A 17102-nucleotide genomic window follows, 5' to 3' on the forward strand; every position below is an offset into this window, starting at 1 on the left:
ATAAGATGTAACAGGGTTGGCACAGGGATCCCTTGAAGATCTCGAGATTGTATGTTGGTGCATCCCACAGAATGTGTACAAGTAGGATCCCTTTCCCACATGTAATGGCACTGCCCCAAAATGTAACTTGTTGGCAAGAACTCCTCTGCTGGATTAAGGAAATCATGGGGGTTCAGCTTAGTATGGACCCTCTTCAGATGTTCTTGGGCATCCCGGTAAAGGATAGGGAGAAATACAGATTCCCCAGGATGTGGGAGGCAATATTTAGAGCAGGGAGATTGGCGATCGCCCAGCATTGGAAGAGTGGGAGCAAAAGCTGCGTGATATGATGGTTATGGAAAAGTTTACAGCATTGGTCAATGACCACATAGGGTCCTTCCGGGAGGATGGGATCCTCTGACATCTAAGTGGGAGGGAGGCTCCAAATATCCTACTTGAATGGGAATAGGACATAGCGTCAATGGCGTCAATGGCGTAGTAAGATTATTGGGAAGTCAATCCACGAAGGACATTATGCTTGATTACTGTTGATTTCTGTTATCCCTGAGACTCTGGAAACCTCTGTTGATAATGCAGTTAGAACTGGAATCACTGGTAAAGAGAAGGGGGAGGGAGGAGGCGGGGGGACCTTGTGTTATTTTGAGATATGGGGCTCTATCACAAGTTGGGCAGTATCGCGGCGTAAATCTGCCGAGATACCACCCAAAGTAAAGTGCGTTACAGCAACTATGCTTCTGTTTGTATTAAATGATTAAATGCAGATAAAAATGTAAGTTTAAAAAAAAGTATTTGAAACTCCACTCGTAGATATTGTGCTCTGAGACTGCAAGGACAACCAAACAATTTCTCCAGGCATATATTAGCAGATCTAGCCAATGCTCTGTTTGTCAGGCCCCACATTTCAGCACCATATGCCATTGTTAAACATGATTTATATGATCCATAAAGGTTTGCTTCACTTATGATGTATAGTCTAAAACTTATCTTGATGCTATGAATAGTTAATACTCCTTTGTGCCTACAAAATAACTAAGTTTGAAAATCTGCTTATAGAGCAGAAATGCAAAAAATGAAGTCCTGCTTTAGAGTACCAGTGGCACAGACACACTAGAGAAATGAATAGTCAATAATAAACAGATATAAAAACTTTTATTGTGGTCCTTCACACTTTTTCCATTATAATTGTATAAATGTTAACATTTATGTTTTCATTTAAGTAATAATTCATCTCATATTAATACTGTCATGTAAGCATACATTTAGCAAGAAAAGTAAATTATATTCACAGAATATACATTCACGTGCATTCAAAATGTAAGCAGTGTCAGCCCAGTGGAATGGACACTGTCCCATTGGCTCGGGTTCTGATCCTTGGATGCACACTGGAGTCTATGAGGTCCTCTGGGTGTTCTTCAGCTTTCTTCTCCTTCAGACTGTTGATGAACCTAAGCGTGATCTCATCCCATTCCTCAGGAAGAAGCATCAACAAGAATCCAATGCAGATGATGATGGTGGCTCCCAGTCTGACCACGCTAAATATCACTTCGTGCTTCAGAAGATCAATCGCTAGAGTGCAAGAAACGGGAAGAACAAAAAGGAGGCTTAGGCAATGTGTTACCACCCTGCGGCAACTCCACTTTGGAGAACATTAATAGGACAAACAGAAGAAAATGAAGCAAGAACTATAACAACTTATTATGTTACACATTTTCAACAGTCATTTCGGCCCTAATATGGATGCAGGGATCATTGCTTATTCAAAAGTGAGGGTGGCGGTTGGAAAGGGGTTGGAAAGTAGGGAACTGGAGCAAGGTTCTGGCTCTCCCGATGTTTTGGATTACAACACCCATGGGAGGGACCATATGAGTCATAGTCCAACATCTCTGGAGCTGTGCAGGTAACACCCCTGAAATAAGGACATCCATTATTCATAGTATTATTCTTTGTTGAAAAACCTATGGACAATAGACATATCACAGTTTCCCATTTAACCCCAAAATGTCCACCTGCAGGTCAAATGGTGAGCAGGTCTGGGTAATCTGGCAATAGGTTTCTACTCAAAATGATTTTGCCATTTCAGAGTCTTATGTGGTGTTGCTCACTTCTTTATACAGTATTTACATGGTCTCCCTTTCTGCATCTCATAAATAAGCAGTTGTATGTAGATTGCCATTGCATGACAATGTTTTTCTTGATAAAATGGTGTGACATAAATCAACAAAATAACTTGCAATAGACACAGAGTGCTTTCTACTGCTTTATTTGACATACAAACTCTCACCATTGCCTCACTTTAACACCAGCACGATACGCCTGTGCCAGACACATGCTATAAATAGCCCGGTATTACCATTAAACAACAAAAGCCAGCACAAAAAGCAAATTGTCAGGCACATTCATTGACAAAGACATACAAAGATGTCAAGTTCTGACTAGGTGTTTTAATGTTTCTTCCAAACCCAGCAAACTGGGAAATCTGTCCACTTTCGATTGCTACAGTGCAAATTCTCCTTCCATTACTGTCCCCTGTAATGGCGATTGTGTCCCCTACCCGGGGCTTCTGAAACAATGGTATATCTCCGATACAGGCTTATTGTGGCATTAAGCCACGAGACGGCGGGCCAATACCGCCCCAGGTAATGTCCCCGGGGCCGTAGTTACAGGGCCGAGCGTAGCGTGTTCCGAAACACGTTTCGAAACAGAAAAAAAAAAGTTTAAAAAAAATGGCCCCCGGGAAAGGGAAAACAGTCCGTTTTCCCTTTCCATGGCAGCCATCGGGAGCGGGCGCACTGGGAACACTCTATTCCCAGCACGTCCGCTTCCGAGAAAAGAAAAAAGAAGCTAAGTGGGGTGGGGAAGAAAAAAAAATTTAAAAATGTACCGTGGTCTCCGGCAGGGGACGATGGAAGCCTCCAGCCGTGTGGAGGCTCGGAGCGTGGATGGCCCCGCTCCGAGTCTCCACACGGCTGGAGGTTTCCATCGTCCCACGCCGGAGACTGCGGGATAGAAGGTAAGTGGGGTGGGGTGGGAGGAGGGAGGAAAGGGGGAAAACATGTCTTTCCTGAGTCCCCGGCGGGGGACGAAGGAAGCCTCCACCCATGGAGAATAGAGAAAACGTGCAGGTACTAATTACGGTTTCATCATTGTCTTTAGGGTTACCATAATGCGATCACACCCCATGGGGAATTCCGTGCCCTCTATCCAGATTATCTAACATTTGCACTGGCGCTAAAAAGTGAGCCAATGCCCTTGCCACAGCTTTGCTGCTCAGATATAAGTGAAGACATGGAATCTACAGTCTGAAGGCTTTTTGGTTGGTAATTAGACAACACATTGAGGAGTCAGGATCCATAGGGATATTGAGGGGATTGTGAAGGGGAATTTTACCACATTGAAAATCTAGACCACGGAGACACTCTAGAAGTGGAATAGGCTACCCTTCACACCATCCTTCCAAAAATACCCATCCTCTTCGAAGCAACCAATATACCTATGTAAAAGCAATAGCAATCTATTGCAGGGCATGATAAACAACTTTGGATATTGTGATTAATCTAGTGATGTCATCACTCCCTCTCTGGGGGAACTCTTGCCATATGGCCAGGGAAAGGCAGTCGCTACCTGATCCTGACCCTGGGGATGGCTGCCTGATGGAACACCATGTGGGGGGAGGCAACCCTTATGGGAGGGAATGAGCCTCACTAGGAGGAACATGGAATCCCCTTTTCATTTAGAGTATGACACTTAACCCCTGTAATTCCCAATCCTGTATGGTGCACTGTAAAATAGAATCCAAACATCCAATTTACACTGACACGAAGACTCTTTCATATACCTTTGATAAAAGGGCTGGGACAAGGAAGAGCACAAGAGAAATGCTGAGCACTGAAGCCACAGAACCAGAAATGCACTCTAGTTGTTGGATAAATCCGATAGGTGCCGGGACATTTAAAACCTCTGCACAGCAGGAAGCTGGAGATCCAGTACTCCTGACGCCTGTCGGCAAGCGAGGGAAGTGCCAGCTGCAGCGGGGAGCAGGAGAGCTCCAATTGGCATTGTCACGAAAGGCTCAGAGATCAGAGGTTCGCCGCATGGAGGCCTGCTGCAGGAGAAGCTGGAGAGAGAAGGCCGAGGCGTACCGGGTACGAGCAGACGAATTGCCAGCAGAAGGCACCCCGCGGGAGGAATCAGACAGCAAAGAATGTCGAAGCAGCCATGAGAGACCGGTGAGCCCACATAGGGGAATTGGGATGCCGGGGCGCTTCATGGCATATACCGCACAATGTTAAGACACAGTAACACTGATGGGGTGAACCAGAACAAGGGAGCTGGAACGCCAAACAAATGACTAGTTGAAGCAGATGCTTGAATGAATCAAACCGTTATATGGCTTAGCTGACCTCTTTCCTCTCAAATCGGCCCTCCAAGGTTCAAGCAGGCCCTTATCTCTCCGCTACCTCACTCTTTACCTGCGGCATCCCTCGGGGTCCTATCCTATTGCCGTGGCTTTTTAGCATCTACCTGGCTTCTCATGCTCACCTGATCTTCGCCTTCTCTCCTCACTTCCAGTGTTATGCAGATGACAATCAGCTCTCCTTTAAGCTTCCCTACTCTACCTCCTCTCCTTCCTCTCTCATTCCTGATTGTCGGACTGCTATTCAGGCATGGTGCGCTGCTAATGATCTCTGTCTTAAGACCAACAAGACCGAGATTCTTCTACTCTCTGGCCCCCCTCCTTTGCCCCCTCACCCTCTTATGAGGCAAAAAACCTAGGGGTCATCTTCGACTCCTCTCTCTCCTGCTCTCCTCACATTGCTGACCTTGCCAAGAAGGCTCCCTTTCAAATTCATCTCCTCAGAGGCATTCTCTCTTTCCTCATCTTCCCCAGAAACTCAATGCCTCTAGAGCTCTGGTTATCTCCAGGCTGGACTACTGTAACAGCCTCTTCCTTAATCTGCCTCTTTCCTCCCTTCGCCCTCTTCAACTAATACAGAATAGGACTTCAAGACTTAAGTGCTCCAGTGGCTCCCGGTGACGGCAAGGATCAAATTCAAACCCTCTGCATCATCGACAAGGATTTCTAAGTCTGGGATTGTGCTACATTTAACTTTCTCTCACTAAATACCGCCCTTCTAGAGTCCTTCAGTCCTAAGTCTCTGCAGGTCAGATGTTTCACCGCGCAATGAGTGGGGGTAGATCTCTTTCTTCAGCAGGAGCCGCCCTCTGGAACGGCCACCTTGCCTAACTCAGACTTGAGCCAGATCACCTTAAATTCCAGAAGCTTCTCAAGACCTTCCTCTTCTCCTCCTCCTTTCTTGCTAATGCCCCCCCTGCTGATACAACTGGCTGCCTGGTCCCTTCTGAGTCATACAGGAGCATGCCCCCCACGACTAGTAGTCTGCCTCAGGATCCTGCACTTGCTTTCGTGCACCATTCCCTAATCAGACTACTGAGTCTGGTCCACTCCCCCCGACCTTGCACTACCTGACCCTCACCCCATCCCCCCTAGCACTTGCTCTCCTGGCCTCACGTAGCACTTGCTGCCAGGATCCACCCTAGCACTTACCCTGACCCGCACAACTTCCCTCCTGCATCCACCCTACTCCTCCCATTACCTTCCCCTCACCTTGCCCTTCCATCACTGCGATGCACTTACTGCTTGCTGCACTTGCCCTATCTGAATGTCACAAGGCCTAGTAGCACTGTTTATTGTTGTTTTTATCCCCCTTAGTCTCGGGCCACCGGGAAACACTTTCTGCTGTATAGGCGCAATAGAAAAGTTCAATAAATTAAAATTCAAATAAGTTGAGAAAGTCCTGCCAGGTAGGTATACCAGGCAGCGGGCTTGTAAGTCTGGGACCCTCACCCAAATATAAGAGAAAACTGAGACAAGAAAGTAAAGTAAACACTGAGGAAGTCCTGACAGGGGAGTATACAGGCAATCTGTTTTGCGAGTCTGGGACCCACAACCAGAAATGAGAGAGAAAAATAAGAAGGTCCTGGAAGGAGAGTATACCAGTTGAATTGATTGCGAGCCAAAGGAACTTTTCAAAATCACAAAAGAAGTCAAAGACGACTGCCCTATTAACTTCACAGCCGTGAAAGACTCAGACTGGTGCACCCAAATTTAAAAGGCTACGTCCAGTAAGATCTCCTCGATGAAAGAGGACATTGAATCCAGGCTAGCCCAACTGAATCCTCAGCTCCTTTTGTTTAGGCTCGGTAGCAACTTTGTCTGGCGGCTCCCATGTCCTTCGCTGCTCCTGCTTGGCCCCTGAGTCCTTCTTTGAGTTCGGGCATGAATTGGCACTGGTTCTCAGCTCCCGCCGTCGCCAGGAAGGGTCCTCCCCTCTTCCTGCTGCGATCCGAGCATGGCAAACCAGCTCCTGTAGTCCTTTCTCTCTCGCTGTCTCCCTGCTTGGCTGTGGACTTCCCAGGGTGGCTTCCCCGGCAGTGACTAGCCGGTTGATTCTCTCTACAGCTCTGCATGTCAACATCTCTAAGCTCCTGTGGCTCTGATGGGAGCATTTTGGAGTCAATCAGATTTCTCCAACAGCTAGACCGTTCACTTCGGTCTAGCTGAGCGATCTTCATTCCGGTTACTCTCTTCCTCGTGTCAGTCTTTGTTACTGATGTAGCTATGTGATGTTTCAAAGTTCTATGACTAAGTGTTGGAGAATATGGAGGATTACTGCCAGAATAGGCCATGAGGGCCTGGGGTACTGACGAAGTGTCACTAAAAGGGAATGGGGGATACCATGTCTTACCCAATGATGTAGCTCCACCCCCCAGAGGTTTGCCACCCGCCCCATGTGGTCCTCCCTCAAATAGCTGCTCCCAGGATCAGGATCAGGTCACAGCTGCTGTCTCCTGGCCGCATGAAGAGAAGCTACCTCAGGTAAAGAGGTGATGACATCATTGGACTCATCACAGGAGGATCTTTCATATTGTGCAAAATGCCACTAATGCAGATTATGTCCATCATCGTCTTAGGTGCTCAAAAAAGAGTCTGTTTTGGCATTTGTGAGCATTGTGAGGGTGTAGGAGTAAGAGTCGAGCACAAGGGTGATGTGTTGATTGGCAAAGACATTTATTAATAACAAAACAGGTGATGGTGTAGTTGGAGAAAATCCTAACTAACCCTACTTCTAAGATGGGTTTCCCAGCCAAAATCAAACTAGCTAATGAAACTATTTGTGTCAGAATGACCAAATTAAAGTTCGCCATCCTGTGTCTTTGTGTCAGAATGACCAAAGTAAAGTTTGCCATCCTGTGCTTATATCCTATCCTACCCTCACAAGCTAAACTCACCAAAATGTGCAAAAAGGTAATGGGGGTCATTCCGAGTAGGGCGGTAAGGGTTAACGGTCACCGGTAACGAGACCGGTGCCGTTAAACCCTTACCTCCCTATTCCGAGTTCCCTTTGCGGGTTGGTACTTAACGCCTGCTTTTTGCAGGCGTTAAAAAACCAACCCGCAAAGGGACCTAGGAGCTAATTACGCCACCGTAATTTACGGTGCCGTAATTAGCGCCTTCCCCATTCCCATTGTGCCCTATGGGGCAAAAATGGGAATGGGGAAGGGCCCATGGTGAATGGGGAATTACCGACCCCGCCAACCTTGGAATGGGGCGGTAATTCAGCCATTCACCATGGCGGAGTCGGAAAAATAACAGCGTCAACCAAGGCGCTAATAGCGCCTTGGTTAACGCCAGGGTCGGAATGAGGCCCAATGTCTCTTGGCTGTCTGCCTGCAGCCCAGCTTCGTAGTCCAAAACAAGTGTTTCAAAAAGGTGTAGAAAGCAAGCAAACGTTCCACAAGACTCATGGGGTTGATTCCCTTTCCCCAGAGTCTTTCCAACTCTATCCAAAATAGTCATTGCGTTCAATGGTCAAGATAGGTCCTTATCTTTACTTGAGAGTCCCTGACTTCCAGGCCCTGCGACAAGGAAGGATGGCCTGGACACCTTTTCCAAGCCGTCTTGAGGATTCCAGACCCTTTGTGAGTAGACCCGGCGTCCAGGTAATGCAACGATGAAGAATAACTTGGTTCTCTCTCCCAAGCTGTGCTGAGGCTCCCTGATCCTTTCTGTACAGACCCGGCTTTCAGGTACTGTGACCAGGAAGAATAACCGGGTTCTCTCTTCTAAGATCTGCTGAGGGTTACCAACTCCTTTTCCCAGTACCCCCTCCTTGGTCCACTCTCCTGCCAAGTAGGGTACTGAACATTCTCGTTCTCACCGTTCTCTCTCTCTCTGTCTTCACTTTCACCCATCTCTCCTGAGTGTCACATATACTTGTGTGCTCTGTTTTCCTCTTTATTACTGGTCGGTTGTATTTCCTCAACATGGGTCCCAGAAGCGCTTTACTTGATTGCTCTCATTTCTTTTCATCTGTCTCTCTGCGAGCCACAGGCTTGGTTTACTCCCCTGCCAAGGTCTGTGAGTATCCCTTGTATGTTCCAAGTTCATCTCTTTATCTGGTCTCTATTTAAGCCACAGCCTTGGTTTACTCCCATGCCAAGGCCTGTGAGCACTATTTGTACATCCAACGTTTGTTTTCCTTCTTATTACTGTTTGGGATATTTTTCACAATATAGGTCCCAGACCCCCTTCATTTGGTCACTCTGCGATGATGAAGTTTCCTTCTGTGCTTCGTTTTGGCCTCATGCCTCTTCTGGGTCTCCCCAACCCTGGGATTAGCCACCCTATTACTTGCAGGGTTCCAGGCCATCACCTTTTGGTTCTCCCAGGTGCTTCAGCGGTTTCTCTGGCTCAGCGGGACCTTCTCCGGTCTTCCACGTGTCTCCTCTGCAGTTAGGCTGTGGTTTCTTTGCATTCCAGTGGTCTCGGTCACCGGTGGGTAAGCTTCCCCTCTTCCGGTCTGCGTCACAGGTCTTCTGTGAGTGCTTCTCTCCCTTGGACACCATCTGCTTCTCTGCTCTGCTGATCTGCGCACAATGTCTCGACCTGTGCTGTGCCTAAGACGCCATTGTTCACTTCCCTCTCTGCCTTTGAATGACAGCCATCCAATATGATCATTCGAGAGACTAGAGCAGGTGCGTTCGTTCTGGTCAGTGATCTTCATTCCTCGTGGCATTCTCCTTGTTTCAGTCGTTTTTGTCTGAGAAATACTGCAAAAACACATGGGGGCATTAGGGAATTTGGAATTCGAGGGAAGGTGGGAGGGTCAAAGGGATACTGCTTTCTCCCAAAAGGTGACTACTGTCAATGTGGTCCTCCCTCCCAATGAGATTCTCCTTCTGAGTACCACCCCCAGGGGGACTAACGAGTAGCGGCCTCACCTCCCAAGCCTCATGGATAGGGGCTCCCCCATCTAAAGCAGTGACCGCACCTCAGGATTCGTCACAGCATTCATATAACTCTTGGGGCCCAAGAGATTGAGGTGACTGTTCCTATTTTTAATGTGCACCCCAGTGAATTATACGCATCCCAGTAGCATCAATTTGATTTATTATGTGTATCTACTAACTAGAATTGTGGTTTATATTTCGTGATGAATCTGAGGATGTTGTCCCTTCTCCTCTACGGGGAGACCGTTCCAGAGTACAAAAATCCTCCTGGGGTTGGTGCTCCAAAGGGAGGATCACATGGGGGATGGACCCCCTTATGGAATTGGGGATGCGCATGCTAATAAAATGTGGTATTCCCTCCTCCCCCGCGTTAGTACATCTAAATACCTCTAAAATATGAAATCCACCTTCCCCTTCTTTTGAAAGGGCCAATGGGCCTCATTACGAGTCTGCAGGTCCGGAAATAAGGGTGCTGGTAGCAACGTACAAGCAGCCGATCCAGACCGGCAGACTACAACTCTGCTTTCCTGGGCATGTGTGCCCAGCAGGTCTGACCTGCCTGGCGCAACAGCCCCGGAAAGCAGAGTTGTCACGGAAGCAACAGTGCTTCCGGGTCCCCATTCCTGTGGAGTCCTAGGAGATTCAACGGGAATGGGGACTAACATATTCCACCGCCTGATTCTAATGTCCCGGTGGCACCAGTATCTCAGGCAGTGGAAACTGTGTTACAGTAATGAGGCCCAATGTCTGTTTTTGTCAAGTTAGCCAACCTAATATACTTGGCAAGATTCAAACATCAAAGAATGCACAGCATACTGCATATGGCTCTACATAAAGTATTAGGAAACCTAATATACTAGGCAAGATTCAAACTTCAGAAAATGTGCAAGTATAAGGCATATGGCTTTACTACAAGTATTGGGAAACATAATCTACTTCACAAAACGAAAACCACAGAGACTGCAAAGTATGCTACATTTGACTTTACTTTCTGTACTAGGAGTCCAAAGATTACTCTGGAGAAGCAGCTGCACCTCACTGGTGAGGCCCCACAAGGCCGAACCATGTCTGGGGTTGCTTGTGTTTCCGTGCAGCGGGGACCTGGCCTAGCAGTTCGGGCAGGGCTGCTTCCATTGGTGGCAGTACCTTTCTGATTTGCATATGGCTGGATCCCTTTCGCAATGGCTCGGACGGGCTAAAAAATGGTGCTTTGGAAGGTTGCCCAGAGCAGTGCCAGTGGTTCAGGTTAATTCAAAACCTTTCACCCATCACTTTTTTGGTTATAGTTTGTCTTCCTATGTGAGGGAGGGTATTCCCAGACACGGGTTCTGTGCTTGCTGCGCCATAGGGAACCAAGCTGCACCTCAGTGATGAGGAGCAACAAGGCCGAAACATGTCTGGAGTTGCTTGTGTTTCTGTGCAGAGGGGGACATGACCTACTAGTTTGGGCAGGCCTGCTCCCTTTGGTGGCAGTACCTGACTAATTTGCATATGGCTGGACCCCTTTTGCAATGGCACAGACAGGCTAAAAAACAGTGGTGTGGAAGGTTGCCCAGAGCAATGCCAGTGGTTCAGATTAACTCAAAACCTTCCACCCATCACTTTTTTGGTTAAAGTATGCTACATTTGACTTTACCTTATGGACTCAGAACAATAAGATGACTAGGAGTCCAAGGATCACTCTGGAGAAGCAAAGTGAGCGCTCTTTTTGGTTAAAGTATGCTACATTTGACTTTACTTTATGGACTCAGAACAAGAAGATGACTTGGAGTCCAAGGATCACTCTGGAGAAGCAAAGTGAGCGCTCTAGCTTCTCAAAAAATGTGATTGGTCCAAAGCAATTCCATTTTCCTTTGTGAGTTTAAAGACACCACAGTTTAGATGCAGAGGAAAAACTGTCCTCCAAGGAGGAAACCGTTGAGCCATGCATCAGGTAAGCAGACTAGAGTGAGCAGGAGGGAAGCCGCGAGCGGAGGAGAAGAACCCAAACACGGTCCAGGAACCAAGGGCTGCTCCGGCTGCTGCTGAGAAGGACCTCCAGGCATCCAGAGCACCGGTGAAGCATCCAGGAGAGGAGATGCACTGCCAGGGAGAAGCAGACATCCACAGAACTGCTACACACCGCCTTTGAGCCCCGAATGCTACCGAAGCCTCAAGAGATGCAGCATCTTCTCGGGTGACGCCAGGACCTGTCAGGAAGAAGCAAACAGGTACGCGGGTTACCTGAGAGGTGCTGGAGGTCTGGGGCAGCGATGGGGTGAAGGCAGAAGCTAGAACAAGAGGTTGTGGGGTCTATAATTCAAAACCTTTCACCCATCACTTTTTTGGTTATAGTTTGTCTTCCTATGTGAGGGAGGGTATTCCCAGACACGGGTTCTGTGCTTGCTGCGCCATAGGGAACCAAGCTGCACCTCAGTGATGAGGAGCAACAAGGCCGAAACATGTCTGGAGTTGCTTGTGTTTCTGTGCAGAGGGGGACATGACCTACTAGTTTGGGCAAGCCTGCTCCCTTTGGTGGCAGTACCTGACTAATTTGCATATGGCTGGACCCCTTTTGCAATGGCACAGACGGGCTAAAAAACAGTGGTGTGGAAGGTTGCCCAGAGCAATGCCAGTGGTTCAGATTAACTCAAAACCTTCCACCCATCACTTTTTTGGTTAAAGTATGCTACATTTGACTTTACCTTATGGACTCAGAACAATAAGATGACTAGGAGTCCAAGGATCACTCTGGAGAAGCAAAGTGAGCGCTCTTTTTGGTTAAAGTATGCTACATTTGACTTTACTTTATGGACTCAGAACAAGAAGATGACTTGGAGTCCAAGGATCACTCTGGAGAAGCAAAGTGAGCGCTCTAGCTTCTCAAAAAATGTGATTGGTCCAAAGCAATTCCATTTTCCTTTGTGAGTTTAAAGACACCACAGTTTAGATGCAGAGGAAAAACTGTCCTCCAAGGAGGAAACCGTTGAGCCATGCATCAGGTAAGCAGACTAGAGTGAGCAGGAGGGAAGCCGCGAGCGGAGGAGAAGAACCCAAACACGGTCCAGGAACCAAGGGCTGCTCCGGCTGCTGCTGAGAAGGACCTCCAGGCATCCAGAACACCGGTGAAGCATCCAGGAGAGGAGATGCACTGCCAGGGAGAAGCAGACATCCACAGAACTGCTACACACCGCCTTTGAGCCCCGAATGCTACCGAAGCCTCAAGAGATGCAGCATCTTCTCGGGTGACGCCAGGACCTGTCAGGAAGAAGCAAACAGGTGCGCGGGTTACCTGAGAGGTGCTGGAGGTCTGGGGCAGCGATGGGGTGAAGGCAGAAGCTAGAACAAGAGGTTGTGGGGTCTATGAGGGGTCAGAAATGTGAGGCAGACAACTTGGTGAAGATTTTTCAACAAATGCCATTTTTATTAAATTAGAAGGTTGAATAAACGCCTCACTATCCCTACCCTAACAAGGATTTTGCTGCCTAAAATAAACTAAAGGAAACACTCTAAAAAAGGATATCTGTCCCTCACACTTTTACATAAAATAAATAAAGTTCATTTCTACCAATAAATGCCTCACTCTATCAAGAGCCGTCATACTCAGTAAACTTGATTACTGCAACGTTCTCCTGAAAGGCGCACATCCGCTACAATATCGCTAAGCTTCAACTCCTCCAAAATAAAGCGTTACGCACCGCTCTGGGGCTCGGATGCTCTGACCACATCATAGCAGCTTGCTGTGACTCCCATCGGCTACCCATCAAAGCCTGATTTGACTTCAAGAACCTATCAATCGCTCACTGGGGTATCTATAACAAAACTCCCCTTTCCTCAACAACACCATCACAAAGATACAACAAAAACATATCTTGCATTCCTCTAGAGGCATCGCATTGTCCACTCCACGCTTCAAATGTATTAGATCAGATGGCTCTAGTTTTAGTGTCACTGCGCCCAACCTTTGGAACTCATTACCACAGGCCATCAGAATGTAACCTTCCTATTCCTCATTCAAGAGACTTCTAAAAACATTTCTGTCGACAAATATGACTACGTGCTACAAAGGGCACATGACATTCCACCAGTCCTTAGCCACTGGCAATTTGCTTGCCTCTCACACCCATTTGCCTATTTGTTACTGTTTCTGTCATCACTTTCTGGTAACACACGCCATGATACATACGGGTCTGGGCGTTACACAAATGTTACAAATAAAATAAATTAATAAGGTAGTGCCTGGCAGTTAAAAGAGAACAAAATGAGTACAACAATTGAGTTCGTAATGTCACAACAGTCTCTCCTTTTGACCTGGGTGAATTCCTCTTCGCCGGGTTTAAACCACAGTTCCAAAAAAAAGAAATAAGTAAATCCTGGTTTGCAACAAAGTTCTAACACAGTTCTTTGCAACTTTAACCTGTCAACAGAAAGTCTTAACAGTTCAGTGATTCAACAAAGAAAAGTAGAAGGTTCTTTTTTCCTACTTGAACAAGAGTAAGATTTATCCTCCTTTTCTCAGTTTGTAAATAGCAACAATGATTGTCTTGGTCAGGATGATTTGCCACAACCAAGGAGTTCTGAAGAAATATAACTCCTTTACAGCAGCTTTTACAAAGTTCTTTCTTCAGCACCATAAACAACATAAAGTGTCTCTGTCAGCACCACTTTATAGCACTTCATCAACTTCTACCTTGTTTACTTCCATGCCAGGCCTACTACCACAGTTCACACCTGGTTTAATCCCATGCCAGAGCTACTCCTCCAAAGGTGTGCCATCCAGGTATACTCCCCTGCCCGAACAGCGTTTCACAACAAGTGCTTCTGTGGTCAAAATCGACTGACAAGAGGTTCACAACACCTTCACAGTATTTATCATTTTGCAGCTTCAAAATTTTAACAACTCTTCAGGGAAAACAAGATTCACATTGGTGCTCTTTAATATTTCTCTGCAAATAATGCTCCTCTTCTTCTGAATAACTTTTTCCAGAAGGGTAGCCTTTTTGCCACTCTTGTTTACCCATTGTACCAGTAACTAAATACTAACAAGGATAGGGTCTTATTCGGCTTCTGCCTTGCTTTTGGCAATGTAAGCTTATACCAACATTTGTTATGTGCTGTACCAAGTATGGGCAACACGTTTCACAATATATGGACCTTTCATTAGCCCCCTTTTGCCTTTGGCAATATCTGTTGGATTTGAATTGTCTTAATTGCAGTCTCTTTTGACTTGGGCAGGGTTTGTGTGCATTAGTTCTTATTAATATTGCACCCTCGGATTGCTTGACACTACACAAGCTCACAAGCTTAAAGTTAGTAATTTGGTTTTGAAAAATGAGGCTTTCTCTCGTTTTTAATAGTTTGTTATCCAAAATTACTTACAAGTTCTGCTTTCTAATTATTTGGTATTCAGAATGACTTCTAGGATCACTTTCACTCAGACGCAAGTGCTGCTTATTCAGTGAATGCCTGCCAGAAACATGCGAGTGGTACAGAGCACTCTGGGGTCACTACAGCTTGTGAACTCACTGGGTAAGTCGTGCGCTTCCGATCTTCTCGCAGACTTCTGCTTCTGTGGCTCATCATGACCCAGCAAATTGCTTTTCCTGGTCCACTGTCGCTCACTCTGCCGTACAATTGGAGCTTCTCCTGCTCACAAGGCACTCTGGTGCATGCCAGCTATGGGAAACAGCCTCCTGGGGAAGAAAAGCTTCCCTGGCTTTTGCTTCCGGCTGTGCAGCCTCTGCCGAACAGGCTACCAGAGGGCAAGCTTCCTTCCTGTACGCTTCTTGCTGCACGACCTCTGCACTTCAGGCTACTGGAGACACAGATCCTCTCAGGACCGGCAGCTGTCTTCTGCCCAGCAGTAGTCCCGGCGTCTTCTCCCTCCTCCAGCTTCTGCATTGGCTGCCTGCAAGAATCACACTGCTTCTGCTTCTTGCTCTTCTTAATGGCCTGCACCTGAGAGGGCCTTTTAAGCCTTTCAGTCTCACTCAGGTGTGAGTCATCTGAATTAATGACCTGACCACTCCTGCAACATTGTACCTTTTTACCCCTCTTCTTCATCCCAGTACTTAGGGAATCATGGGACTTGAAGTCCCTAGAGGCAAAGTTATTTTTTCTGGTTTGATCTTCGCTTTTAAACTCATTTCTTTTTCTCATAATATTCTTGAAAGGAATATCATAAGGATCAGTTACCAGACTTGTTTGAAAAGTGGAATGCAGTTCTTTAGAAAGTTTAACCATTATTATTCATAGATTGCCATTCACTGCACCTTTGGAGTTCGTTTTTCTTTTAGCACTGTAAGTCCTCAGGATTTTGGAGGGAATTTTATTTCTCCTGATGCTTAGGAGTTTGTGATTGTTTTCACCCATAACTATATTGTTAGTTTGTGGAACAAAGAGATGGTTATTTCAACAAACCATTTCATACTTTGGCATTGAGGAGACATCCTCCTTAGAGGAATACAAATACTGCGTCTCACCCCACAGAGTCCTTTCATTCCCTGGGGTCCTTTCTCCTCCCAAGTGATCCTCCCACAGAACACCACCCCCAAGGTCAGGATCAGAAAGCGTCTGCCTTTCCCTGGCCACAACGGAAGAGTCTTTAGGCAGGGATTTAGTCAGGAGCCTGCAAGATTCATCACAGACCCCGAGAACTAAGTGTGAGCCTGGGACTCGCACCCATATGAAAAATAGAAACAAAAGCCACTTGGAATATTGCGTGTCTGGGACTCGCACCCATGTAAGAAAAAGAAACAAAGCCAATCAAAATATGAAAACATTATTTTCACAGTGATTCAGGTTCTCTTAGTCCAGGCTCTCCCTCCTTGCCAAATGGTAGGATAGGCCTGAAATAGCAGGCTGGCAGGAAAAAGCTGGCTCCAAAAGATTCCTGCCACTTTAAGAAACTTGAAGTTGGTGAGGCTAAGTCACGCATGTGTCCCACCGCACGCCAGCCCCACACCTCACCCCTACGTCACCAACATTCCACACCCAGTTCCTGGTTTCGCCTATGGTGGTTACATTAAAGTATATGCTTAAAAGAGCATTGGGTGGGTGGGCGTTGTGATGGAGGGAGAGCCTGTACTAGAACCTGAATCACCATGAAAGTAGGTCATTTTTCATTTCTCTTACGTCCTGGTTCTCCCTCCTTCCCAACTGGTTGGGTCCAGACTAAAAAGCCTTAAAAAGAGTAAGGGAGGAGGAGGCGGCATATATGCAATTCAAGAAAACAAGTTGTGGAGCACATCTTGGCTGAATTTGCCATCTTGTTTGGAGGATGAATCCATAGCGTAGTGTTTGCAAAAAGCAAGTGGAGTAGCCCAATTAGCCGCTCTACACATTTATGTGATGGTACATGCCTAATAAAGGCTACAGATGCTGTCTTGGCTCTTGTGAAATGAACCCCAAGCCTCTGTGAAACTGTGAGCCCCTTTATGCCGTAAGCCTTTGCGATACACAAAACGACCCACCAAGCAATAGAAGCTTTTGCAGCCTTATTACCGGGTGAAGAACCACCATAAATAATGAAAAGCTGGTCACCATTTCCTAAACTCTTTAGTTCTCTCTAAATAGCTTTTGAGAGTTCTAGAAACGTCCAGATTATGTAATGTTTCTTCAGCCACGAAAGCATGTGGTCTAGGATGAAAACCAGGAAGAAAGATTTCCTGATTTAAATGGAAATGGGAAACCACTGGCAAAAAACATAATAAAAAGAGGGTACTGTCCGAAGGGCAACCTTATCTCTGTGAAAAATTCAATAATAAGGTTCCTTTGATGAAAGAGCTTGGAGCTTTCCAATCCTTCTATCC

At 46.6% G+C, this 17102-nt stretch overlaps 1 protein-coding gene across 5 annotated transcripts in view; it reads right to left on the minus strand.

The window, feature by feature from the left end:
• Nucleotides 1–1132: 1132 nt before the first annotated feature.
• SLC35F4 (solute carrier family 35 member F4) overlaps nt 1133–17102 on the minus strand; it is a 647823-nt gene continuing 631853 nt past the window's right edge. For all 5 annotated transcript variants that reach the window (XM_069638081.1, XM_069638080.1, XM_069638083.1 and 2 more), the window contains one exon: nt 1133–1566. In XM_069638081.1, coding sequence (XP_069494182.1) covers nt 1325–1566 — 242 coding nt within the window. In that variant the 3' untranslated portion in view covers nt 1133–1324. The remainder of the gene's footprint in view (nt 1567–17102) is intronic.

Source organism: Ambystoma mexicanum, chromosome 14 (assembly GCF_040938575.1).
Source record: "Ambystoma mexicanum isolate Mex_15411 chromosome 14, UKY_AmexF1_1, whole genome shotgun sequence".
Taxonomy (NCBI): Eukaryota; Metazoa; Chordata; class Amphibia; order Caudata; family Ambystomatidae; genus Ambystoma; species Ambystoma mexicanum.